The sequence below is a fragment of the Perissodus microlepis genome, chromosome 1 (genome assembly GCF_051167445.1).
Source record: "Perissodus microlepis isolate ML-2025 ecotype Zambia chromosome 1, ASM5116744v1, whole genome shotgun sequence".
Lineage (NCBI taxonomy): Eukaryota > Metazoa > Chordata > Actinopteri > Cichliformes > Cichlidae > Perissodus > Perissodus microlepis.
The window spans coordinates 18,618,963-18,645,886 of record NC_140461.1 but is presented as its reverse complement, the minus strand read 5'-3'; the positions used below and the strand labels follow the sequence as shown (position 1 = coordinate 18,645,886).

At 39.4% G+C, this 26,924-nt stretch overlaps 2 protein-coding genes across 3 annotated transcripts in view; one reads left to right on the top strand and one right to left on the bottom strand.

Annotated features, from left to right (window-relative positions):
- The window catches only part of mindy2 (MINDY lysine 48 deubiquitinase 2), a 28,638-nt gene extending 13,353 nt beyond the window's left edge, over positions 1-15,285 (bottom strand). For both annotated transcript variants that reach the window (XM_084933491.1, XM_084933499.1), the window contains exons 1-4: positions 14,269-15,285; positions 13,852-13,909; positions 10,610-10,674; positions 1,219-1,377 (exon numbers count right to left, since the gene is read on the bottom strand). In XM_084933491.1, coding sequence (XP_084789617.1) covers positions 1,219-1,377; positions 10,610-10,674; positions 13,852-13,909; positions 14,269-15,195 — 1,209 coding nt within the window. In that variant the 5' untranslated portion in view covers positions 15,196-15,285. The remainder of the gene's footprint in view (positions 1-1,218; positions 1,378-10,609; positions 10,675-13,851; positions 13,910-14,268) is intronic.
- Positions 15,286-18,358: 3,073 nt separating this feature from the next.
- The window catches only part of adam10a (ADAM metallopeptidase domain 10a), a 33,253-nt gene continuing 24,687 nt past the window's right edge, over positions 18,359-26,924 (top strand). Inside the window, exons 1-2 of the mRNA XM_084933411.1 lie at positions 18,359-18,663; positions 23,011-23,161. Coding sequence (XP_084789537.1) covers positions 18,612-18,663; positions 23,011-23,161 — 203 coding nt within the window. The 5' untranslated portion in view covers positions 18,359-18,611. The remainder of the gene's footprint in view (positions 18,664-23,010; positions 23,162-26,924) is intronic.

The following is a 26,924-nucleotide window of genomic DNA, read 5'->3' as shown; positions in this document are numbered from 1 at the left end:
AAATTGGTTTCTAAAGCTTAATCCACCACCACAAAACATATAAAAAAAAAGCATGCAAACATATAAATTTAGCTAAAAGTCATTGAAGCTACAAAATCTCTGTTTTATAAAGCTTTTTAACTCTGCAATGGCCTTATAATTACAACAAGGTTCTTCAATCCACATCTCTTTCTATTCTTTTTGGCGCATTTTTTTGTTTAATCGTTTATTAATTTCCTCCCTGTTTGTGGGGTTAATCAGAACGATTTGTTTTTATGCTCTTGTTTTGAAATATTAATTTTTAAAGCGTCATATCGAGGATGTAAAGTCATGTGGCGTGCAAATAAAGAAAAACATGACCTGTCGAAATGTAAAACTGCTTTAAAATGATGCTGCACTGTATGAGATGTTAGAATAAAGCACACATTAAAAAACAAAAAAGGGGGCAAGTCAATACATGGAGACATGTGAACATGAAAGAGGATGTGCTGAAGTTCAAACTGTGGTTGTGGCAGATGGGCTGATGTGAGTATTTCAGAAAGTGTTGAATTACTGAGATGTTCCCACACAACTATCTCGAGGTTTACAAGCCTGAAAAAGAGAAAATATCCTCAGACCTGCAGTTCTCTAGCTGAAAATCTCTTTGATATGATAGGAAGGCAACACTACCTCAACTAACCATTCATTACACCCAATGTATGCAGAAGAGCATCTTTTAATGCACAGCATGTAAAACCTTGAAGCAGATGGGCTACAGCAGCAGAAGACCCAGGTGCTGCTCCTGTTAGCTAAGAACTGAAAATTGAGGCTACAATTTGCAGGGGACCACCAAAATTGGAAAAATCCACAGCAACTGTGGGACTCATAATCATAATATCATAACAATATGGACCAAAATCTCAGAGAAATGTTTTCATCAGCTTGTTTAAATATATGCTATAAAGAAGTAGTTTTGGAGGCAAAAACAGATCCAACCTGGTACTACAAAGGTGCATCTAATAAAGTGTACGAAGTAGTAGCAGTTTGTCTTTGTAATAAGTTAGAACAAGACTACTTAATTGGACTACAACTAAAATGAATTCAACCTCCAACGTATATGTGTGGAGAAAAAAACAAAAAAAACAAAACAGAAAACTGAGAGAATCCTTCAGTATTCATATTATGTTGAAGATAAAAAAAGAAGAAAAAGAAAACAGGCCGATTTCTACGGCAGTAAAGGCAAAATAAGATCTATCTCACCTGGGGGTCAACCAGCCAGCCGTGGTAAAGAGGGATGTCCAGCAGATCAAACACAATGCATTCTGGGGTGTACTCAAAGACTCGCACCCCGGTGAACTTCACGTTCACGTCTAGACCTGTCTGCAGCTTATGCAACACTGCCATGGCATCACTCATGTTCTAGAAAACAGAAAGGACACAGCGCAGCAGCGTGAGACACAGATGTTATACAAATAAAATTGAACTGATCAGAAAACATGCAAGTAATCACAACAGAAGACATATTTGCGTGTGCAATTTAAAAATGTTACAGTGCCACGAGCTACATCCGCTTTTACTGCTTTTATCTGTAACACTAATCCTTGTTGTTTGCACAGTCAACATTGCTGGGGTCCTCGTGGATCAATTTCTAGAACTTTAAAATAAACCATTAGCCATTATTATTATTATTATTATTATAGTTTTGTCAGATCACATTATTTTATTGTAGCGGAGTTATTTTCATATATACTGCTCTTTTTACTTTTTGCTCAATAAGTCAACTTCATGCAATTAAATATTGCTGTGATTATTTCACGCCGTAACAAACCACACACAGTTGATCTTTTCATCTAAACTCAACGACATCAGTATATGTTTTAAGCGGCTAATAATAATATTTTATTTTTTCCTTTCAAAAATTCAAGCAAAGCAGATTTTTACTTTTTGTTTGCTTGCAGCAGTTGGTAAGATCAACTTTAAATGTCTTTTCTTCCCTCAATGTGTCATGTCTTTATGACCAGATGATGGGAGATGACTCACCGAGCCGAAAGATGCACTGACGTCACTTTTTCGCGTGATACCACCCCCCTGCCGCTATCACACTGTGACAAAACAAACCCACTGTGGCTGCTATGAACGGACTGAGCTGTGATACCAGGAGGCGAAAAAAATACAAACAAACAAAAGTCCTGAAAAAGTAAAAAAACTGAATCCACATCCATCTATCTTTCAGATTAGATCATGTTTTATGCCGTGTACCTGACAGTAGTGGCTGGGCACAGAAACCAGGAGAGAATCAGAGGCTCCTGATTTGTACATGGTGTGGTAAATGGGCTGTATTTATATTGTACTTTTCTATGCTTAAAAAAAAGCTTAAGATGCTCAAAGTGCATAGTGGTCTATGTTTTTTAAGCTACACCTGTCTCACCCACACGCGCTGGTGGATGTATCAAATTTGGATTTAGCATCTTATTGAAGATCTTTAATATGGACACTGGAGGAGCTGGGCATCGAACCTGTGGAACTACAAACCTTTAACCCCCAAACAGAGAGCACAAACTGGCATTCTGGGTATAACAGTTAAATCCTGGAAAACCTGGATGACTGAGCCGATTTGTCAGATATGACCGGTCCCAGTTGTAGTAAGTTTGTGAATAGAGTTCCATGTCATTGTGTTTCACCTGTGCGCTTAATTTTCCATCATAAAACAGAGTGTTGATTTGCTTTATTTTGCTTCAGTTTTCCCTCACCCACTTCTCAGTGTATTCTTGTTAAAATGTTCTTAAAGTCGAGTTTAAATTCTTAATAGCTTACCCATGTTTTAAAAGTGCTTTACACAAGTCAGTGCACAGTGGCAGATACTTTAGAGGCACAGAAAAAAGGGTGAATGCAGCAGTGGACAAAGCTTTCAACATTTAAATTCCTGTAAAAGTAAGATTTCTTATTTAGTTCCTCTTGTAATGAGTGGGCTGAATTTTTCAAGGTCTGCTTGAGAGAAAAATGGGAAATTCTGGCATATTTCTCAGTTGAAAAAAGTGCGACTGCACAACCTTTGTAAGTTTTATGTCAAAACAAAAGTTAGAGTTAAAAATCACAGATTGATTATGAGCAAAATTCCTGATGTTGGAGGACAGATTTCTAAGGTCATTGATTCATTAACTTTTAAACAAGTTACAGGTCAGGTATGTGAAGAGTGGTGGATAAAAGGACCTTAAATTTGGAATCTGTAGTTCAAGATTGATTGTTTCACAGCAGTTACACTATGAAGCGCAAACAAAACGAAACAAAACACCTGTTTATGTTCAACTCCTTGAACATAAACGCACAGGAAGGTGTTGGATTTTGTGTAAACGCAACCTAAAAACATAGTTCACAGGTGAGAAAACAGGGAGGCCTGAAGCTAAACCGTAACCTAGTTGTTGTGTTTTCATAGAGACCTGCATTCAAACCCTGCACACTCTTCTTGCCCAGTCACTACACAATCACTGCACAGAGGCTGCAGCCCAGATACCACCTAATAAGCAACATAAGAAGAAAATAAGGCCTAACAGGCAGAGAGCAGGATCCCTGCAGAAAAAGCCCAAACAAACTAACAGTCGTATGAATGAGACGGCATAATTTTGCATGAGATTCAAATTGTTTCAGTCACATCCTGCATATTAGAACCTGACTGAGAGCTTGTATGCCACTGCTATTTTTCAATTAAAGCCAAATCCAACAGTACTGAGAAAAACGTTGTCTTTTACACTGATAAGAAAACCTCTCACTATAGAGGAATTAGTCTCTATGTGTGCGCCTGTACTCCGCTTTTGTTGACAACTGCTCATCCTCTTTTCTTCACACTTAGCAGGTGTACGGTTGGGGACCCAAGGAAATGCCATGCTTGGTGTAAAGTTGTCTGAATGAGCTGCCCTAATATTGATAGTTAAATGTTGTGGTTTTTGTTATGCTTTAACAACACCATGTTTTTAATAATGACTTCCTCGGGATGCTGCTCGTTCTAAACTCAAAGCATTCGCACACATTTTTCCACCTACTATGAAGTTGTTTGGGAGGCCATCTTTAGTAACTATCAGCTGTTCCACAATCTTCACACACTCCCACACACACAAACACACCCCGTCCTCTTTACAGTAATGTTTTAGGTGTGTGCTAGCTCTTTTCCTCCTTTGTTATTGCACCACACATACACACGATGATCCACAGCACACGGCTGACCCTGATCCGTGTGCTATAGATACATAAAAAAGGCTTTTCTGATAAAGTAATACAAAAACATGTTTTAAGTATATTTCAAACAAATATCAGCAAATCTTTATTTTTTTTCTCACATTTAGAAAGAAAATTTTTAATAGAAAAGTCTCTAGTTGTACTTCTCGTTAGCCATGTTTTGACTGGTGGATTTTCATTATCTCTGTAGAGTAAAAAGGTTTTAAAGCAGGCACAAATACATCGTGCGTAAGTGGAAAATCCTTTTCTGTGGATCCGACTGGCATTCTTTCTTTATCGGTAAGAGAGGATTTAATTAGAAAACCAGCCTTTTTACGTCACCGTATGAATATTAGAGCAAATACTCTATATGCATAACTGCACCACACACCTGAGGACCCAATGAGAGAGACTAATTCCTGCACTCAGCCTCAGAGCAATGTTTCCCAGCTGGCACTAAACCTCTCCTGCCATTTAACTCTGAAATCAAGATAAGCCTCGCAGCTGAGCCCGACAACTCTATTATGAGTTTATAGTGTGTTCTATGGGAAGATAAAAAAAAAAGTTCCACAAACCAAAAACCAATTACCACCGTCACACATACCAGAAAGATAAATACGAGCCTACAAAGTGGAGATTTATTTGCATTTTTCAGTTTTTAAATTCTAATATTAAATGATTAAACCCCATTTATTTTCTCTCAGCTGTATTGCATTACAAAAATGCCTTCATATGTTTAATCAGTTAAAAACTTCTCCTGTCCAAACTAATAATAATAGTAATTCCAAGCAGCTGTAGGGAAAATGCTTCCAAATGAATTATAGAAATGTTTTCTAAGGCTTTTGTCTGACACAAATCAATTTTATTATTTTGGACATGACTTTGCACACATTTTCCATAAAACTATGAATAAAACATGGTCTTACTATTATGATCTAGTTTGAATCACTATGCAAATGGAAAACTTTATTTCTGTGATACACTACATCCTAATATGCAAGCATTGAAATGTCTTCATGTTTTCAGGGCAGTTTGTGTGGACTCAGGGGTGACCGGCGGTGTCAAACATAAAGCCCAGGGGTTAGAACCAGTCCTGGTAAAGACTCTAATCTGGCCCACTGGATAGTTTTGAAAAATGTGAAGGAGGGGATAAATTTTGGACTTTTAACTGTAAAAGACCTCCCCGCAAAGCCATTTATACCACACCAGACTAAATAAGTAATAGACAAACAATAAAAAGGCAGAAAAATTCCCACTATCTAATACAGAAATGTCTTTCCTTTTTTCCCCTGTTTTTCCCACAATGGCTTCAGAGTATTTTCTGTGAAGTGTTTTGACATCCCTCTGCTAGCGATAGGATCGTGTCCAATAAGCGCTGGGCTGCTCCAGCTTTGACCCTTTGGTGCACAGAGCTGAGGTGGAAAGCCCACAGCTGGCTCATCTGAGTGGTGGATTAGGATGCTTATAAGCAGCAGTGATGGGAGGATTAGCAGGGATGTGTAATGGACCACATCTCCTCATTTTAGGGCAGAGAGCTCCAACAGCAGATGAGCGCTCGTGGATCAGATGATTAGCACTGCATCACGCACACGTTCATCTAGCCCCGCCGTGTTACACTTCCACAGCGTAACATTAGCATGGTACTCTGCTGGGGCCTTGCAGTTTGTTTGTTTTTTACACAGTCTAAGCGAAGGTGTCTAAGGGCAGGCCTCTCTGCTTCTCTCTCTGAGCACATGAGGGACTTTGTTCCCAAAAGGATTTCTTTTCTTAAGATGAAGGTCCCAATTAAGAACAGAACACATGTAGCCGTTCCCACTTTACAACATCACCGTGACACCAGTCATGCAGAAACAATAAGAAGATGCTCGCTTTATTTCTAGATTTGAAAGAACATAAAATCTGATTGTTACTGTGAAGAAACACAACTGAGCACCAGGTTCTGGTAGAAATATAAAGGGTGTATGAAAAAGAAAGTCCAATTTTAAAGTGCTATAATTATGCAGCCCTTCCAAGACCAGTAACGATCAAAACACACACTGTTAGAAAGATGGGATTTGTGACTTTCATGTGGTTGTTGGTAGGTAACATAACAACAACAGCAACTCCAGAGATGATTTCAAAAGTATGGGACGAGTCTGAGCACTGTATGCCGTGTGTCTGGAGGGAAACAGCACTAATGACTTTATACTTTGTAATCAGCTGTGTTTTAAAAATTACTACAAAGCTTCTGTCCATTACTTTAAAAAAAGCGCTATGAAATCAGAGGATGCACTGTACATTTTATGTCACTGTGAAGCAAACAGAGAATAGTGAATACAGCTGTCAGATATTTGTTGTGTGGGCAAGCTGATGCATATTTTATGGGTCTGCCTGCAGTCATCTGTGTACATCTACACGCCAGATAAATCTTTATACATTAGGGCTGCCACAAACGATTATTTTGATAGTCGACTAGTCACTGATTATTTTTGCGATTAGTCGACTAATCAGATCATGCATCCATTGGACGTAAAACTACAGCTTATTCCACCAGCATGCATCTGCTCTTATATAACTATCATTAGCTTACAGCTTTAAGTGTTTAAGGTATGTGCTAACTAAAAATAAAGACAAGATGATAGTTTATTAAATGTTAATGAAATTTGCAGATTGTTTCGGTGAAGTTTAATAAACTCAGCCGTCTGCTCCTTGCTATCTAAAATATAACGGGACACCGGAGTATATTCTCGAGCATCTCACACTTCTGATAATCAGTTGTCTGCTTGACGTTTATTCAGCTGTGTAAAAACTATAACTTTAATCTCAGCCAAACCGATTTACTCAGGAACAAATAAAATACTAAAAAAAGCCAAACAATAACATTTTGAAGTTATCTAAGTGACTTATATATATTTAACCTGAGTAGGGAAAGACGGCGGTGGGTTTGAAAATGATTTGCGGGAGTCAGGTGTTCTCACGGGCTCTAGTGAGCCTTGCCCCCGGTTAGCTATCGAGCTAGTGGGTAACAGACGTCTCCGAAAACGTCGGAGCGCTTCTGAAAATATGTGGTGTCTTGATAAACTGAGCAAATATTTGAGGTTTATACAGTTACATTCTCGCCTGAAAATATTTTAATCGTTTATTTTGTGACCCAGAAAGAATAATAAGAGTAATATTAAAACTAACTAGCTGCCGCCATTGTTGTAAACTGAGCTGCGCTGCGCTATGAATTCTGGGATACAGCTTCTTCTTCTTTGGGGTTTAACGGCAGCTGGCATCCTTGTACATACAGTGCTGCCATCTTCTGTTTCAGTCCGTTATTACACTCTTAAATCCTACTACTTATTCCTGCGTCTTTTGTGATGCTTCAAACGAGGCGTCGGACTATTAAATCAGTCGTCGACGATTTTGATAGTCGACGTAATCGTGACTAGTCGACTAATCGTGGCAGCCCTATTATACATATACACAATAGATCTTTGAACCTAAAAAACATCAGTCAATGAATGGAGGCCAGCAGCCTCAGAAGTCTTACATAATGTCATGACCCATTAGTTTGAGAGGTTAATTATTAACAGTTTACAAGACGGTAATGTCCCACAAAGTGGGACACACTTTTTGTGCTGGCTCACATCTGCAGCGTTTGATACTCAATATTTTGGTCATCAGATTCAAGACAAATCTAGATCTGTCTAAATCATCAGTGTCAAAGCATCAAGCTTCATAGAGATACATTTTTTGCAAAGGAGCCCTCACAATGGATTACACTAAACTGTACAAACGCATTTAAGAAAGAATTTACTGAAATTTAATGGAAAAAAATAAACAAAACAAATAAAGATGACACATCAAACATTGAGAACTTTGACACTAATTAGTAGATGACAGGTCCAGACAGCAGGGAGGCCAGCTTAGCACAACAGTGCAATTGCAATATGTGTGGTTTTCCACCGTTTTCACTAAAACCAAGCACGGATTCACTGAGTCTGGATGAAACTTGTTTAGCTTTAATGGTGCCTTCACAAATGTGTGAGTTAACCAAGCTGTGTGCACTGATGCATCCACAGAGGGTCACTCTCCTTGTTAGCTCACAGGATACAGCCTTTAGGATTTCTTTCATGGATACCCTTCCTGTGGCCTAAAGGTCACTGCCATTCAACCTCGTTTTTAAACTGTCCCCTGCGTACAAGACTCATTAAATATTAAATACCCAAACTCTGACCACCAAACTGACCATTACCGCAAAAATACTCAGCCTCTATTCGTATTGATTCAATTCAATTCAATTCAATTTTATTTATACAGCCCCAAATCACAACAACAGTCGCCTCAAGGCGCTTTATATTGTAAGGTAGACCCTACAATAATACATACAGAGAGTTAGTTTAGTTTTAAGATCTGGCCCCTGGTTTATTTTTAGTATTACACAACTTTTCTACATTTTTGTTCTCCTTCTGTTGACATTTTTGAAACATGCTTCTTGCATCCAATTCAAAATAACCACATACATAAAATGTTTTTTTCAGTTGGTACTTTTACTGTAGTTGTTATAAAATACAAGGCTGAAAAGACCTGCAAATTACCTTTTACACAACAAACCTGATAAACTGGCAACTCTGCGTACACATTCATTTCTCATCTTTTAATTAGATAGAGCCTACTCGGATTAAATCAGGCTCTGATACCACAACCCACACAACTGAGAGCATACTATAACTCCTTCAGTAATCTGCACTGCATAAGGACCTCCATAAACCTTATAAACTGGGCTGTATGATTTTTTTTTTTTTTTATTGTAACTTATTCTATCTATTATCTAATGTTTATTAACTACAGTCAATGCTGGCTTATTTAGACAGAGATTTCAAACATACCACACACAAATATTCTGCCTTCATTAATGAAAAATCCACACTTAAGGGCATATAGAAATTCAGAGTCATGCTACAGCTGCTGGGACTGTACCTGCTTCACTCAGCGCAAAATACTTGTGAACAATGATCGATACTATGAATGACACTAAATAAGAACAAGAGAGGATGCTTAAACCCAGCCCACTTCCTTCAGTGATTGTGGATGAATCAGTGTTCAGCTGGGTCCACTGAGACGAAAGCCTAGCAAAACTACACTCACTTCCTCAGCTTCACCGAGTAAATATTTAACAATAGCTAAAGAGCAGCTGTGCATCTGCTATTTTAATCCGCATGCACTCCTGCGACAGATGATGACTTTTAAGCGGAATTTATAAATAGAATTACTTCGGGTATGAACTCCTAGCATCCTTTTCAAAGTCGGGGTAACTTCATTTGCATTTTGCATCAATCCAATGAGCAACGGAAATATGTCTTTGCAACATATCAAGAAGGGGGCACCATCTGATTCTCATCCACGACACATCTCAGACTTGTTCCTTTTTAAATCATAATTTCCAGCTTCCAAGAAGCCTTGGCCGCTGTAGTCTCCACATACTGTGTCAACCAGCCCAACGCAGGCGGCAAACGGACACAAGGACACCCACATGCAAAACAGCTCCCGGGCCAGTATCTAGGATTAGACCACCATAATAACTATGCAACGCATACCCTGACCACTCCCTTACTCTGAATGCTGAGGACACTGCTGATTTATTCAAGAGGTTGTATTTCAGCTCAACTTAAATTTAGAAAGGTCGCTCCAGAGAGCTTCTATGAAGAAACTATGCGCATTATTTTTGCCCTTTCTGAACGAGGGACAAGTGTGGCTTGAAATCATTCACAGATGTGCTGGTGCTCTGCCACGCAAATGGAGAAGAGGCAGGGCCCCTCCCACACTCTGAGGCAGGCAGTGGAGATGGGAGGAAGCAAGGGAACCACAGCTCCATCTCCAAGAGCCTCTCACTGTGAGCCACACACATACAGCCTCAGTAATAGCCGGGAGCTGAACTTACCCAAGCGTCTCTAAGCATTTACTGCCATGTGAAACAACATAATCTGACACCGTTGACCCTTTTTGTTCCCTGGGCCTTGCAAGACACATCTTATGTAACATACAGAGCAATGGAAGGAAAAAGAAAAGCTGGGCTGCAGTCGTATGTATGCAGTTTGCAATCAACTCGACCCTTATTACCATATTATGGAACATCCGCTGCCCTTCTCTGCTATGTCAATGCAAATGTGCAAACCCGTTGTAGTTTAAACAAGCAGCTACACGGGGTGTTGGCAGGACATGAGACACAGCAGCGCGGCAGTGTCGTCACTGTAGTAAAAAGAAATCTCAATAAAGACAGCGAGCAGAGCAGATAGCTCGTGTTAAACCTGCACATTTGTCGTTTCAACGGAGAGGGTGAGAAGAGAGCAAGAGAGTGAGAGCTAACTCATCCAAAACAGCCCTCGCTCCTACTCAAGCACCATGAACAGTCAGCAGCTTACTAATACACACACATAAGCAAAAACACACGCCTGCTTAGGTATGAGTCAGGCCTTACCTGCTCATAGTTTAACCGCTGAGCTTCTGATATCTCTTTAGGTTTGGTTTCCAGGATGTAGTCACCTGAAGAGAGAGAGAGAAAGAGAGCGATATTGGCAGATATGTCGAGTCATATTCCAGAGCAACGCAATTACTATCTGGATTGGAACTCATTACATGGAGTAAAGATTGTAACAGATGTTGTGAACTGTTTCTAGTGCTCATTGGTAGATTTTACACTGGTCGGCTGTATCCCAAAAAAAGGTCTGTGACAAATATGGAGGATGAGCTGAATCTCGGTCATCTGTGGCGTCACCTGAAAGCTCCGCTGACTCACCTCTATAGCAATACAGGCTGTGCCAGAGGGCAGAGCCTGGCAGATGTCTGGCTCCTCTTTTATTTATTTATTTTTTTGCCCTGATCAGTACTACCAACATGCAAGTCTTCACTCAACAAACTGAGACTTTACAGTACATCAGCTGTAGACAGATAAGTTTCAAGATGCGCCAAAAACACAGCTGACCGTTACATCTCAAGACAAAGGTTTCCGCTCGTTGCTAATTGTCTTATTTTTCATTAGGATCTCACTGATGAACATTTCCAGCATTGCAAAGGGCAAATACATTCTTCCCCTCGCTGTGAATGTTTTACTGCCGTCTACTCCTTACTTTTAAAACTCTTGAGCAAGTGGTTTTCAAAAATGTTTCACAAAGAATCATAAATTTATTAGGAACTGGCAGGAGTATCGTGCTGCACTGTCAACACATATTTTCCCTGAGAACTGCTCAGAGGAACGCCATGGACGCCTTGCCGACAACATCTATATTAAGTGAAAACAGCTACACGTTTAGGATAAAAACTGCTTTCATATGCATCTTCCTCAAACAGAACAAGTTGAATACATCCAATAAAAAGAGCCTCTTAAGCTTTCTTTTGTGTGATTAGTGCTTTATAATTGTAATGACGCAGTGGTTTCTTTGTGCGTATGCTGTGGGAAATAACTGCCCAGTTCTGAACTTGGCTTTCAAGTAAAATGAAATAAAAATACAAAGCTCAGCAAAGGCTTGTTACGTTCTTCAACCTTTATTGGGACTTATGATATCGTGTGCCAAATGCATGCTTCACAAACAAACCGGAAAAGCAAGCGGATGCATTCACTCGGGCTTGGTATAGCCCTGCTGCCGTCTTCTACAACTGTAAAACACAAGCTTTCATTTCACAAAATGTTTGATCAGACAGTAGCCTAAAAACCACCTCTGTCTTACTTGCTGAACTGGACAGCCTTGACAAAGATTTTAGTGCAAGTCAAGATTTTTTCCAGCAGGGGGCCTGCCAGCTGACTGCTTTTACTACAGCAAGTCCACAACTGGGAAAACCCCTCACTGCTGACCTGTTGACTCACTGATCCCTGACAGTCACTTAATATCTGTATCTATCTGCCGGATCTCTGGCATGCTACGCTGCTTACTCGTGAGCTGTGATACTCAACCATCGGCCTTTTAAAAACACCACTTCTGAGCTTGGTGTTTACGTGTTACGACAAAGAGGCTATCCAGAAGCCCCTTAACGCTACGCAAGACTGTGTGTGCCGCAATTATGTGCAAGCACGAGGTACCACACGCACACAGCAATTTTAAATGCACATAGTGATCAGGCCGCACAAATCTGCCACTGTCTGTCAGTGTGATCAACAGAGACGAGGTATGTCTCACACACAAGTAATCCTAGTAAATCTGTTGTAAAACCTTACGTGGATCATTGTGCACTGGAGAGTGACACAAGTGTGGATCGGTGACTCTACCTCTGAAGAGCCCCTTGCTAATGTGACACTTTATTTTGATATTTGAAGTTTAATTTTAGTTATGAATGACAGGACACAGCTCCTGTTTCCTCTGCAGCAGCACGAGACTGGCTGATGGGGGATTCCCCTGTGCTGCTCTCTTCCTCTGATGACTCTGGAATAATATATATATATGACCAGTATTGGGGAGTAACGGAGTACATGTACCGCCGTTACGTATTTAAAATACAAAATATGAGTAACTGTATTCCGTTAGAGTTACCGTTTACAAGGTGGTATTCAGAATACAGTTACTTTGTTGAAATATATGGATTACACGGCGGTCTTTTCCTGTTTCATATGTTAGGCTATGCTCTATCTATTTTTGGTAATTCCACACTGGTGGAAATCCAAACAAAACGCGCATTAAGAGGCTCTAATGCCTGCGTCTCAATCTTGCGGCTCATGTCACCTCTACTTGCATAATGACGTGAAGAAATATTTTTAAAAATGATTTAATATGAAGGCAATAGGCAGAGTGTTACAGGCCCTAAAGAATGTAGCCTCATGGGCAGTGTAGTCCGTGCTGCAGGGAGAATGGACTGCCATACCTGTTATGTGTGAGCGAGGGAGGGAGGGAGGAAAAAGGAGAAAAGAACGAGTTGTCACCGAGCAGAAACGGGAGATGGAAGCATGTAAATATAATAATAACCACTGCAGCCAAAAAGAGTGCCTGACAAGCCCAGTTGTAAGTAAGCTATTAGGACTCGACTGTACACTGTGTTCCTGTTTTTCTCCGACACAATAAGTTCCGTTGGAGCAGCCTTTCAACGCATCTCTCTGTCTCTCGCTAGCAAAATTGACCCACACAACAAAGTAAAGCCAGTTTTCGGCCACGAGCCCGACACAGAACCCGACGTATTAGCCAGAGGACCCTTTACCTCGGTTTGACCTGTTTTATATACGCTCAGAATAGTTTTCTATACGAGATCGCTGCAAAAAAGTGCAGCCTTACCTAATGTCCACCCTACTGTTACTCATTTTATATTAAGATTTAAAAGGGCGAGTAACCCTCAAGCATGACAATATATTAAGTAATCCAAAGTATTCAGAATACGTTACTCTCATTGAGTAACGTAACGGAATACGTTACAAAATACATTTTGGGGCATGTATTCTGTAATCTGTAGTGGAATACATTTTAAAAGTAACCTTCCCAACACTGTATAGGACCTTTAAGTATGTAACCGCTCATTAGAGAGGACATGAAACACAAGAACGTTTATGAGGGCACTGAAACTCAGTGGCTTTGCAGGCTTCTATGTTTACAAGTGCATGGACTCATGGGCGCCACTCCAAATACAGGTTAGTGTGATGCTGTAGGAGCAGCCCAAGATACTGCTACTGGATTATGCTGCTTTTTGGACTTGTCACTGAACACACATGGGAGACTAAGTGCTGTCAGGATTACAAAGACTTACCGAGATACTCCATCAGTTGCTCAGCAGTTATAATTTCCATCATAGGTGGCATCTTAACCTACAACAAACGTATGCAGAGCCATAGTTCATTAGTAATTTTTAAAAACAACACAGCGGGACAAATATGTAAAAGATACGTACATCATATATCCTGTAAGCACTTAAGGCTTTTAGGCATGATGGTTTAACTAGTGAAATCACGTAAAGACGTGTCTTGGCTGAAATTAATAAAAAAAAAAATGATAATGCAGAGCGATTAGACTGACAGTTGTGTTATTAAGTTAAGTCTTAATACACACTTTTTCTTTATAAAGGCATGAAACCTGTCAGAGCTCAGAGATGCATTAAGAAATCTGCCTAATTATATCAGTGCAAAATCAAGTTTGCATTGATCCACAGTCATTTCCAAGCCTTTACCTTCCATGCAAGCAGAAGGACATTCATGATGGCCAGTAATGGACAGGGGCCATTCTCGTTCTGGGTGATGATCGGCGTATTCTCCTCCCTCCATTTGATCCACTTAATGTGGTATATGGACTGGCCAGCGGCCCTGTCCTTCGCATATGAACTCTTCGTGCCATCAGCCCCGTACTCGTTCTGCAGGGCCAAGGCCAGTCCTCTTTCCTCCAGCCCCTCACTGTTCAGGTCGGAGCTGGGGCAGGAGTTGAGGTTGGAGAAGGACTCGAGTGAATCTATGCTTCGAGACTCTCCACCGAGACTGGGATCGGGGTCACTCCCACTCGGCAATCCCTCTGATAAGGCGTTATCAGCGGGCAGCCCCGACTTGACGTTTTCTGTGTTTGCATTGTCCGGACACAGATTAGTCGGTTTGGCAAGTTTTTTCGGCTCACTTTCTCCGCTGGCGGAAACCTCAGCCTGCACATCTGCGCTCTCTTTATCGGGAGGTGAGGACGAGGCGTCGGTTTTGTTGTTTACCAACTTTGAGGCACCACCCTGGCTGTCTTCTGCGGCCACCACAGAGTCATGCCCCATCCCGTTACTGATCTGATCGGACCCCGACCACAATTCGCTCGCCTCGGCGTTCTTCTTCTTCTTCTCGTATCCCTCCTCTTGCTGCTGCTCGGGGAGGACTTCGACCACTTCTTGCACGTCAGACTTCCCGGCACTGGTACTGGAAGTGACATTACTGGGAGCACCATCGGTTGTGGTGCTGATATTATAACTAACGTTAACCAAACTACTGAGAGGAGCCTCACTATTCTTGCATTTGTCGGCTGTTCCTTTCACTCCAGCGACAGTAGCAGCTTCGCCCATTTCTCCCGCAATCGTAGCACACAAAGAACTCCCGTCAGCGTCTCGATGCAAGTTTGCATTTTTCTCCATTTCGGTTTACGAGTTGTCGACAGATTTTAGCTAAATTGCAGCGGTAGCTTCGGTCCCAAAGACGCCATGACAACTCTGCGAGTGACGTCATCAGAGTGAATTGCTTTCAGGCCGAACGAGGGGGGCGGCAGACAACCAACAGCCAGGCAGTGGTGCGTTTTGGGTCACCTCGTATTCTGTAAACTCTAAAGCTTATCACTCACATTAAACCGCGTGACCCACTCGACGTGTTACTTAATCTACGTGTCTACACACCATTTTACCACTATGGTGACAAGCTTACATTTCACGCCTTAACATTTATCTGTCATTTACTTAAACATAAATAAATATATAAAATGTAGAATATTTCCCAGTTTGAAACTAACGTTGCGTCCCAGACAAGCTGAAAGTGAGAGCTTTGCGTTTATTTAATAAATAAATGAAAATTAAAAACATTTAAAAGTATTTGCATCAGCTGAATCACATGTAGAATAACTTAATAGTCGGGGCTGCCTTTCAAAGCGCTAAAATGTTCAAGTGGTTACTTTTACGAGTACTCGTAAATTGATAAGAGCCTGGCGTAGCCGTGACCGCTTTGCGTCCCAGTGCACGCGCATTTGTATTGCGTGATCTCGCGTAGCTGGACCTCCCAGGTCCAACTTTTGATATCGCGAGGTTGTCACTGTCTGTGAGTTTTAAAAATTCACAACAAAGTATACTTTTTATTGGATGTGTTTTATTAATTTGTTGTTTGACAGTTTAGTGTATACGTTTGTGTCTACTTTTTTAATCCTTGTCTATGTCTATTTGTCTATGTACAAAAAGATAAATAAAAATAAATACATACATACATAAATAAATTTTGAAAAGCGCAAAAACGGAGTAATCTTTGAGTAGATTAAATTTTCCCACACTGGAAATTCTTGAGATAGCGCTCTGGCTGTGCAACAAAAACCACATCTGACAGTTATAGATCCCACGTGTAGTAACGTTTTATAGACACTGGGTGGGAGAAAATACTCAATCTAGCACAAGAAGCGCAATTTAGGGTTTCAGCACAGATTTTACAGGCATCAATTTCTGCCACAGATAGTATTTAGTAACGTCCTATAATGACAAAACCCAGAAAAATCTGCAAAAGTGAAATATACAAAAAATTCTTAATAAAGTGTTATATTTGATAAGAGGTTTGGCTCTCAATATCGCAGTGGAGCTACATGAAAATGATTGTAGAAGTGGGCAGCTAAGGAAAAAGGTCGTTTTACGTGGCCATTATTATAAGTTTGACAGGTTCACACAAAAGATTATCCCTGTTTTGATCTGTTTTGAAGTCTGCATCAAAACTGAGAATTATTTATAGGCCAGTCACAGGATGTCAGTCACTTCTGGGATGTGAAGCACCTAGATTTTGTGGTTGCAGACTGACAGACCAAAAAAATGACCACATGTTATCGCCTAAAAATACAAGTGACAAACCCCTTACTTTCATACGTAAACATAACCCTTGCTAATTGAATGTTAACATTAACAGGAAAGTACATGTAAGATTATTATTATTATTTGGGGGGGGGTGTTATATAAACGAGATCTATTTTATTTCTTTTGTCATCTACAGGTTAATATAAAGAGGGGAACTTCTTAACATTGCATGCTTGTTTTGTCATTTTGAGTGATGTGGCTGCCCATAATTTTCTAGTCTGCAAAAAAAACACAACTTGGAACTTGGAAAACTTGGAAGTCCATCTCTCTCCTGTCTCAGTAATTTACACATTTTCCTTTTCAGTTCTAATTCTTTATTTGCATTGATTTCTTTGTTGTTGTTGTTGTTGTTGTTGTTGTTAGATGCCCACAAACAATATTGTGTATTGTTTTCACTTGTTTTTAGATCCTGCTATATGCATAATCTCTCTTTTAGTATTACAAGCCTCAGCATTCTCTAATGCAAGACACTTGTGTCCCTTCAGCATTGGAAATACATCTGTCTCTTCAGCTGATCACTGATGCTGTTCACTGAAGCCTCATCAGAAATTATCTCAGCGGAAGGGCGGCTTTCAAGAAGCAATTCTTATGAAAGGGAAACAAAGAGAAAAGGCTGAGGTATGCTAGATTACACAAGAACTGAGCTGAAAATCAGTTGCAACAGGCCTGATGGAATGAGGAATCCAAATGAGACATTTTGGGTTCAAGTCATAATTAGAGCCGCTCAAGAGAGAGGTGCAACAGTGAGATGCCTGCAGTGGTTTGAGACTGTATTTCAGCCACTGCTGTTGAGAATTTGGGCAAAACTGATGAAATCTTAAACACAGAAAAGTACCAAAGCATTTTTATTGGCAATGGCTTAATTTTTCAGCATGACAACGACCCCAAACACACTGTCAATGCAATAAAAATACACCTGGATAGAAAAGACACATTGCCAGTCATAGATTGGCCTCCCCAGAGCCTGGATTTCAACATTAGTGAATCAGAACATAACAAATAGGTTTCATCAAAGAACACTGCAGACTTTTGCGGGGTACAATAAATTGTATACACTGCAGCTAGAATAATCCTTCTGGCTGAGGTGGTACAGGTATAGAAAGCCTGTGTTTCTCTGTAATTTATATACCCTTATACTTACCTGCTGGTCCAATTACAGATGCAAGTCTCTTTTACACGGTTACCATGCGGTTGCACAAAGCAATAAACAAATAAATATGTATACTGTCAAAATATTATTTCATTTTTTTCTTCAAATTGTATTTTTGTAACTTTTTTCTTTTAGTTTGTATCTACTTAATCTCGAAATAGTACTTCGAGATTCATTAGTACATTTCAACTTCATTCTTTTAAAAAAATCATTAAAAACGAATGACTAATCCTTTCTTTCCCGAGTTCTCTTTATGCTAATGTTACAGACCGGTCTGTTGCGAATCCTCGCTCTCAGAGAGCAGTCTGTAGCTTGCATGTACAGCGCAGTCTACATAGACAGAGAAACAGGAAATGTATAACTTCACTATCACAAAGTTATATCTTTAGTTTTTAAACCTGGAAATAATGTGTGCAAGCAGTAAACAGCAGATCAGTGCGTGTTTTCAGCACAGGAGCAGACACATTTTGGTGGCGTTGTGTAAAGCTCAGTAGTGTTTTGCAGTTGTTTTCACATATCTTTCAACCTACGATCGCAATACTATAGAAACGCAGAACAGCGGGTGTGTCCACATCTTTTGGCCCAATACACCGGAAGGGAGTAGTGCCTGCCTGTCTGTCTCTCTCTGTTTATGACAGTGTGTAGCGCTGTTGGAGAGGTAGAGCTGCCGGTGTTTGCGATGGGAGTCACAGCTAACTAGGAAGGGCGACTCTGTCTTTAAGTGTGGCAGAAATCGAAACAAGCAACTGTCAGGGGTATCGCTGTGTAGCTTCGCTGGTTAAGCGGGACTACAGGGCATTTCACTATGGAATTTGTCAAACTAATTCTTCTGTTTTGCTGCCTACACGATATTGCAGGTAAGTTTGCCGTTGACTAACAGAGAAAGTCTTTAGAGCTCGTCAGTAGAGCTAGCGCTAATCGGATCGTGTAGTTGTACTGTCGACAGTTTAACTTGCTAGCTAGCTGGCTGGCTAATGTTGTGGAGACTGCGGTTAACTTGTGTGTTTTGTTTGTTTGTGTTTTTTGTTGTTGTTTACAGTGTGTAGTCAACCTGTATTAGCTGGTTATCTGGTTAATTAATTATGTTTGGTATGTCTGATACAGGTTAAGTACTCCTGTAGTAGAGGAGGGGGGGCTTGTCTTTCCGTCACTTGCTTAGTGGGAAATCTTTACACCGTTAACGTCTATAAACAAGAGTTTTACTGCCGAATATGTTTGTTACCATGAATATTCAGTGTCGCTAGAATAATTTGAGACTAGTTTAACAAAAAAACTTTCGTTTTATCGGACAGTCTGTGAAAAGCAGGTTAGGTATGAAGCTGCGTGACAAGCAGTTGCATCCGTCAGAAAGGCACCTGAAGCAAAATACGGTACTTTTTTCTACTGCTGACTCAAGCAGTTGGTCGAAAAGAGATGATTTATATTCCGTTCTTACCATGGATGAGTAACTACCTGGGTGTAGATATATTATAAGTTTTAATATAACTTAACCACCTTACAAAACTTTATCCAGGCCCTTCTTAATAACATATTTTCTACAGTATGTCAGATTGGTACTTTAATTGTACTTTAGGCATCAACATTTGTAAGACAAACAGAGCAAACCTGTGGTTTTGTGTAACTGGTGATATTCAAATAGATATAATTTGTGTGCAAATGATTAAAATAAAATAATCACTAAGGGATTATTTCCAGATTTAGTACAGTTACACCACCTGCTTCACAAAACATCAAGACAGCTGAGCTTAAGCTCACAGTGTAAAATGTGTGCATGTGATTAACTGCAGATACTACACCTGTGAAGTTTTCACTTATTATCTGTGAGGGCAGTGACAGATTTATTGAGAGCTGGGGGCTGTCATGAAGAATCAGGACAGGAAAACCAAATAGAAATTGATTTCTGCCTTGTGTTGGTAATGAGCTGCTGTGCTACTTTCATATAATTGTATAATCTGGCAAGATAGCTGGTACATTATTAGTCATTTTTCACTTTTTAACATCCATCAAACCTTCATAAAAAAGTTCTAATATCCTGTGGCAAAATATTGCTACTGTGTTTGAAAAATTGCTTAATCTGTCATTATAAATAATTCAATTTCTTGGCTTATTTCAGATTTGTTTCATTGTGATTACACATTAATCTTCTTTATGTCTTTAAAACCTTCATTGGACATGTCAAGTTTCGTGTCAAGACTCGAAAGACATTTTCGAGGAAGTCTGTGTTTCATGTAATGTAGGTTATTTCACTTTCGCACAGCTGCTGTTACTTGGCCTTCTCACAGTCACAGCTTCCTGCAGATATTTTTTGAGTAATGTAGCGTGAATTTTTGTTGTGGACTTGATGCCTACAGGTTTTTGCCAACCCACTTAATTTTTTTTTCAGTACTGTATGATATAAAATGTTAAGGAGAGACATTTTAGTTGCCCCGAGCTGTTGGGTGCCTGAGATATTGTCTTAGCCGGGCTGCCAGGACCCAGCGTGCATGGCAATGCGAGGCTCAGCTCAGTTCTGATCCATGCTGTGACCATGTCTTTGCTTCCTGTCAGCAGGTTTTTTATCTCTCTCTCTCTGTCTTGCACTTTCCTGCAGGACTTGAGAGTGAAAACAGATTGCTCTGTAGTGATGATGCCTTCTCAGTAAAACTCACTGGCAGTTTAAATGAATTTTTTGTTGCTATCAGTCTGAAGTGAACTATGTAGTTCCTAATAGCGTTGGATAGTATTGTCATGTAATGATTTATTGTATTTTTTTTATTGTTACAATAAAAATGGAAAATGTTTTAAAAAACAGAAAAAGAATAAAAGTAAAAGAAAGCAATCCAAAGGAACCAACTGATGTGATTAATGTAGGGTATTAATAGAGATGTTAATGCAAGCAACTTAGAGCTTCATTTTGAAAGTAATGTATTTTGCAACCACTGGAAATCAAAATGCATTAAAAATCTCAATTGAATTCCAATTTTTGTGCATGTTATTTTATAAATTATAGATACACATAAAGGTTGTGTACATTATGTTATAAATCACGTACACAACATCATGTCATTTTTCCTGTCTTCCTCCACTTACCCCTAACCAGTTGGGGCGATGGCTGCCCCTCCATGAGCCTAGTTGTGCCACAGGTTTCTTCCTGTTAAGGGGGAGTTTTTCATTCCCAGCATCTCCACGGACTTGCTCATAGGGTATTGTCTGACTGTTGGGTTTTTGTCTCTTATTGTAGGGTCTTTACGTTAACATGTTAACCGCCTTGAGGCAACTGTTGTTCTGATTTGGTGCTATATAAATAAAACTGGATAGAAATGAAATACATGCATATTTACATGGTAGTGATGACTTCATGTTAAGAATGCAGTGTATTTCATGGTTACAATTTAGGTAGTCCAGTCAATGTTGTATTTCAGTTTGGCTGGAATGTTGACATGCAAGTAGAGCAATCCTCGCTTTTTACCTTTTTTGGATTTTTTTTTGTGTGTGTGTGTGTGTGTGTGTGTGTGTGTGTGTGTGTGTGTACTATGAGTTGTGAGGTATGCAATGACGTGGAACAAATGAACTCAGATAGTACTGGTTTGATGTTTAAACTTATTAGATCTGGTTTAACTTCCTGAAACATCCTGATCATCCAGTAGTTCATTAAATATAGTTGATTTGAATTCTTTGTTGTCACTGAGTGCCTCTTTTACCTTTTAAACATTGTGTAGCTGCCTGCATTTTAGATTCTTTTCAGGCTTGTAACATTCAGGATGTGATGTTTACACACAACATGAAAAAAAACCTGCTTAGTAAGATGTCTGTGTATGGGAATCAAGAATTATATAAGTACTGCCCAGAGAGTGAGCTGCCTTGGCGGACATTTGCGCTCTTGGCGTGCTTCTTGTTGTATTTGTTTTGCAACAATAACCTGTGTGTGTGGGTTGCAGTAAGATGGTACATTTTTTGTTAGCGATAGTTTTCTCAGGTATTTGAAAGCTGCATAAAATGTTAACCTGCTCTTACAACTGGCTTAACTCTGTAACCCTTAACATAAGCTAAAAGATTCCATTCCAGAGTCTTTAGATGGAAAGCATGACTGATTTATTATACAAGCTCAGAGTTGTTTTAGAAACATGTTTTTCTACAGTGAAGGCATCCGGAGATACCTGTCAGCATTCTTTTTGAAACCGTGTACATAAAGAGGTCAAATGTGACATGATATCTTACACACACACACATTGCATACTTCATTATATACATTATATACGAATGAAGTTGGTGAGACCTCCTGCAAAGGTTGATCTGTGTTGTCTGTGTAGTTTGCAAACATTATTTTCCTTGTTTAATGAGAACTAAAGAAGATGGTTGTTGGAATATTTTCTAAGTGCATTCATAGACAAGTTCATGCTAGCCTGGAGCAGCCTCTCCCTGTATGAGGAGTTATGCCTCCCACTGACACGGAAATTATGTAGTTGTCAACAGAACAGTGCAGTGTAAAAATGCAGAGAATGTGGAGCATCTACATCATCTATTTTTGCATTTTTGAGTCTAGGTATCTCTTAGTCATGTGCAGAAAATCCTACAGTACAAAAAGATTAGAACTTGATCTTACTTACAAATCCTTAAATTGAGTCACAGCTGAGGATTTTTTTAAGGCCACCAGAGTTACACAGACACCGACAGACAGACAGATAGATGGACACACACACACACACACACCCCTTTGAATGTAGATTAGCATTTAAACAGCCTGCAACGAGCTCACACAATGCTATACAGTACTACTGAAACAGACCCTCGTCACCTGATCGTATCATGTGCTCCTCACTTGTATTTTAAACTGAACACTAGCTTTGTTTTTGTGAAAAGAACAAAGAAAAGGGTCGGTATGGATGCCGGTAGGGTTTTACCTCAGGGGATGTTATAGCAATTGGCTGAATAAGCCTGTTAAGCATGTTTAGCGAGTGCGGGCTTGTACTAAAGCTAGCCAGTATTGTAGAGATCGATTGCTCCATAGGCCATTTCCATTGAAAGATTTGCACGTCAGGAAAACCATGGATAGAAATGATAAAAATGAATTATCTCAGAATTACATGCTAATCTACAGTGGAAAAATGTCAGTGATACGTGAATAAAATTATAATTATCATTTGATTAATAAAAACAATATAAAAACCTATTAGTTTTGATACTGTTGTTGACCAGTACTAAAAAGCTGTTGAACTCTCTTTCAGGTCAGTTTGGGAACCCTTTGAACAAGTATATTCGCCACTATGAGGGTTTATCATATGACACAGAAGCCTTGCACAGCCGTCACCAGAGAGCTAAAAGGGCGCTCTCTCCTCAAGACAGCACCGTGCAGCTGGACTTCCATGCACACGGAAGGTCAGTTTAAGTAGAAACACACACAGCCTTCCTCATGTAGTCACTCTTTCTTTCTGTGCTGACTCAGTTCATGTCCAAGTCTATTATTCTTGTGCTCAGTAATTTATATTCCAGCCCTAGCAACAAACAAGAAGTATTTATTTTTATTACTCAGTGGTTTGTTTGTTTTTTAGTAATGTGAAACACCTTTTCATAAATTCTTACTGCTTTGTGTGTTGTGGTGATATTTATCAGGTTTTTTTTTCTAGTCTTGGTCTGTGCGCACTTTGTTGCCACTGCAAGATTATACTGCACCTTTTTGCATGGATGATCAGCAAGCCGTATATTTGCCTGTCAAATTGATAAGTGCAAGCTCTGTTGCCTAATGCCTTTTATACATGACATATTGTGTATTTTGTGACTTGGTTATGCTGGTTCCCTGTTAAAACTAGAGCTGCAGCCAATATGAAATTTTTTTTCAGTGTTATCATACTGGCAGACATACAGTACATACCAGGGAATTGCAAAAGACCTAAGAAGTATAGCTTTGTATAATTTGTAGTATAATTAGTATAATTTGATTTTCCTTTCTAGTAGGGCTGCCACAAATGATTATTTTGATAGTCGACTAGTCACCGATTATTTTTGCGATTAGTCGACTAATCAGATCATGCATCCATTGGACGTAAAACACAGCTTATTGCACCAGCATGCATCTGCTCTTATATAACTATCATTAGCTTACAGCTTTAAGTGTTTAAGGTATGTGCTAACTAAAAATAAAGACAAGATGATAGTTTATTAAAGTTTAATGAAATTTGCAGATTGTTTCGTTGGAGTTTAATAAATTTGGCCATCTGCTCCTTGCTATCTAAAATATAACACCGGAGTATATTCTCGAGCATCTCACACTTCTGATAATCAGTTGTCTGCTTGACGTTTATTGAGCTGTGTAAAAACTATAGCTTTAATCTCAGCCAAACCGATTTACTCAGGAACAAATAAAATACTGAAAAAAACCAAACAATAACATTTTTAAGTTATCTGAGTGACTTATATATCATGTTTAACCTGAGTAGCGAAAGACGGCGGTGGGTTTGAGAACGATTTGCCGGGAGTCCGGTGTTCTCACGGGCTCTAGTGAGCCTTGCCCCCGGCTAGCTATCGAGCTAGTGGGTAACAGACGTCTCCGAAAATGTCGGCGCACTTTTGAAAATATGTGGTGTCTTGATAAAGTGATTAGATATTTGAGGTTTACACAGCTACATTCTCGCCTTAAAATATGTTAAACGTTTATTTTGTGACCCAGAAAGAGTAATAAGTGTAATATTAAAACTAACTAGCTGCCGCCATTGTTGGAAACTGAGCTATGAATTCTGGGACACAGCTACTTCTTCTTCGGGGTTTAACGGCAGCTGGCATCCTTGTACATGCAGTGCTGCCATCTTCTGTTTCAGTCCGTTATTACACTCTTAAATCCTACTACTTATTCCTGCGTCTTTTGGGACCTTACAAAGCTTCAAACGACGCCTCGACTATTAAATCAGTCGTCGACGATTTTGATAGTCGACGTAATCGGGACTAGTCGACTAATCGTGGCAGCCCTACTTTCTAGCTCTCATTATCATCTTGGAGATGGGCGGTGATATTTGAGATCAGTGATGCTTGGTGATTGCCCGTCAAGATAATACATGGCTTGTTTTCCTATTAAGTATGTACAGCTAATAAATTACTGTGGAAATTAATTTGCTCACCATGGTTTCAGTTTGTGTTGGTTGTGGCTGTATATACAGAGCTGAGCTGAGAGAGGGAGTTGTAGAAAGGTCAATGGAAAATATCTCTTTATTATTTGGCTAAGATACTAGTTATAGTCCTTAAGATAAGACTCATTGCTCAAAGTTCAAACTCAGGTTTTTTCATGTTTCATTTTAACCTGAGAGATTCAGTTTTCATTTATATACATTATCCAAGGATGACCCTTCATCAAACCCATGTTATCTGAGTGCAGTGGTGCCACCCTTGTTTTGGAAACGGGCAACAACACAAATGTTCCCAGATTTGTATCAGCTGAATTTTTGCCATCTCCTGTAAAGGAACAACACTCTGCAACAAAAATGTGTAAGAATTACACATTTTCACATGAACTTGTGAAACGCAGTTAAAGCAGTCAATGCTGTTAATTCATTTTGCAGAAGGTACTTTTAGGTGTGTTTTCAAAAGGTTTTTAAGAATTTAAACATTTGTTTTTAAAATGGCAATCGGGCTCATACTACTTTAGTGTTTTTCTAATCAGAGTACTTTCTGTGACAGCCTCATTTACACATTCACGCAGGGCTTTAACATTTGCATTTTTAAGCGCTTTGTCTAAAATTCACATACTCACACTCCAGTGGATACATTGGGGCAACTTGGGTTTCAATATCTTGCCCAAGGACACTTTGACTTGCATGGTGAGTTCCCAGTTGGAATGTTTTTTTGACAAATGCCCCCTCAACTTGGATTTTCCACCCAGAAAGCCCATTGTTAGCAATCCAAATGGGGGCACTGAACATAAAATGATAGGGAAACCGTAAATTTTTTAACTGTACTGCCACTTGTGTAATTGCGACTCACTAAATAAGGCATACACAGAGGAGTGAGCAGGCTCTATCCACAAATGTGTTTTAAGTGCTAGTGATACCTGAATGGCTGTACCTTGCTAAGAACTGAAACAAATCTTGTTTTTTCTTGCTTTTTCTGAAGCATACTAACTTGAAATGTGGGATGCAGTAGTAGACTGGAAGAACCAGGGATCAAATAGTAGATGATCTGGTCTACCTTGTTAGCCACAGGTGCCCTTCTTTTGGTCAAAATGTTCGCAATGATAATAATTTGGAGCTTGTATTATTCCTAATCTACACGAATGAATTTCTAATTTAGCATGACATCCAATCATTTTAAATATGTCCATGCAGTCCATGTCTTTGTGAGACACGTAAGACAAAACTGTGTAAATGCTTAACAAAACCAAAGACGAGCAACATTGATTGTTTGGTTATTTATTCTAGCCCCGTCTATGTGAATACATTTATGAAACTAGACCCTGAATGATTTTTAAGATCAATACCAATATTTGGTGATTTTAAATTCCAATATATTGGCCAATATTTTTCAGGCACATGAAACAAGCATCTGTTTATTATGTGTAGTTATTTATGAGTACTTGCTAAAATATTATGACAATACAGTTTATAATCTTGTTTTATTGTCACAGGTTATGGATTACTCATTTATGTTCTGTCTGAGTCTGTGCAGATCAGCTGGTTGTTGTGTTTGTGGGTTTGAAACACATGTTGCCAGTAGGGAAGTTGCAAACTATGCAACTCAAACATTCATGAATCAGCTGAAGCGTGTTCCTCCTGTCTCTTCTTTCCTTTTTAAAAAATATTTAAATTAGTGGCGGTTATAAACTCTGATTCCAGTATATTCGCTAATGTTTTTACTGACGTTTTGTGCAGTGATACTGTTTCATTCCTTTTTTTTTTTTTTAATTCTTATTTTTTTTATTTTCTTTTGTCCTTTCTTTCAGTTTTTTGGTATATTGATACCAGTGGCTTTTTACCCAACTTTTGTGCTTTTTGCAGTTGTTGCTGAATCTTGCAGAACTTGTTAGCATTGCCTTATTGGGTTGGCCAAAAAATGAGATCACTCTCAAAAAATTCAGCTTATAGGAAAGATTCTGCTCAATCATCTGCATCATTTGTGAATCATAAAAAGCTCACTTGTAAGTAAAAGCCTTTGACTC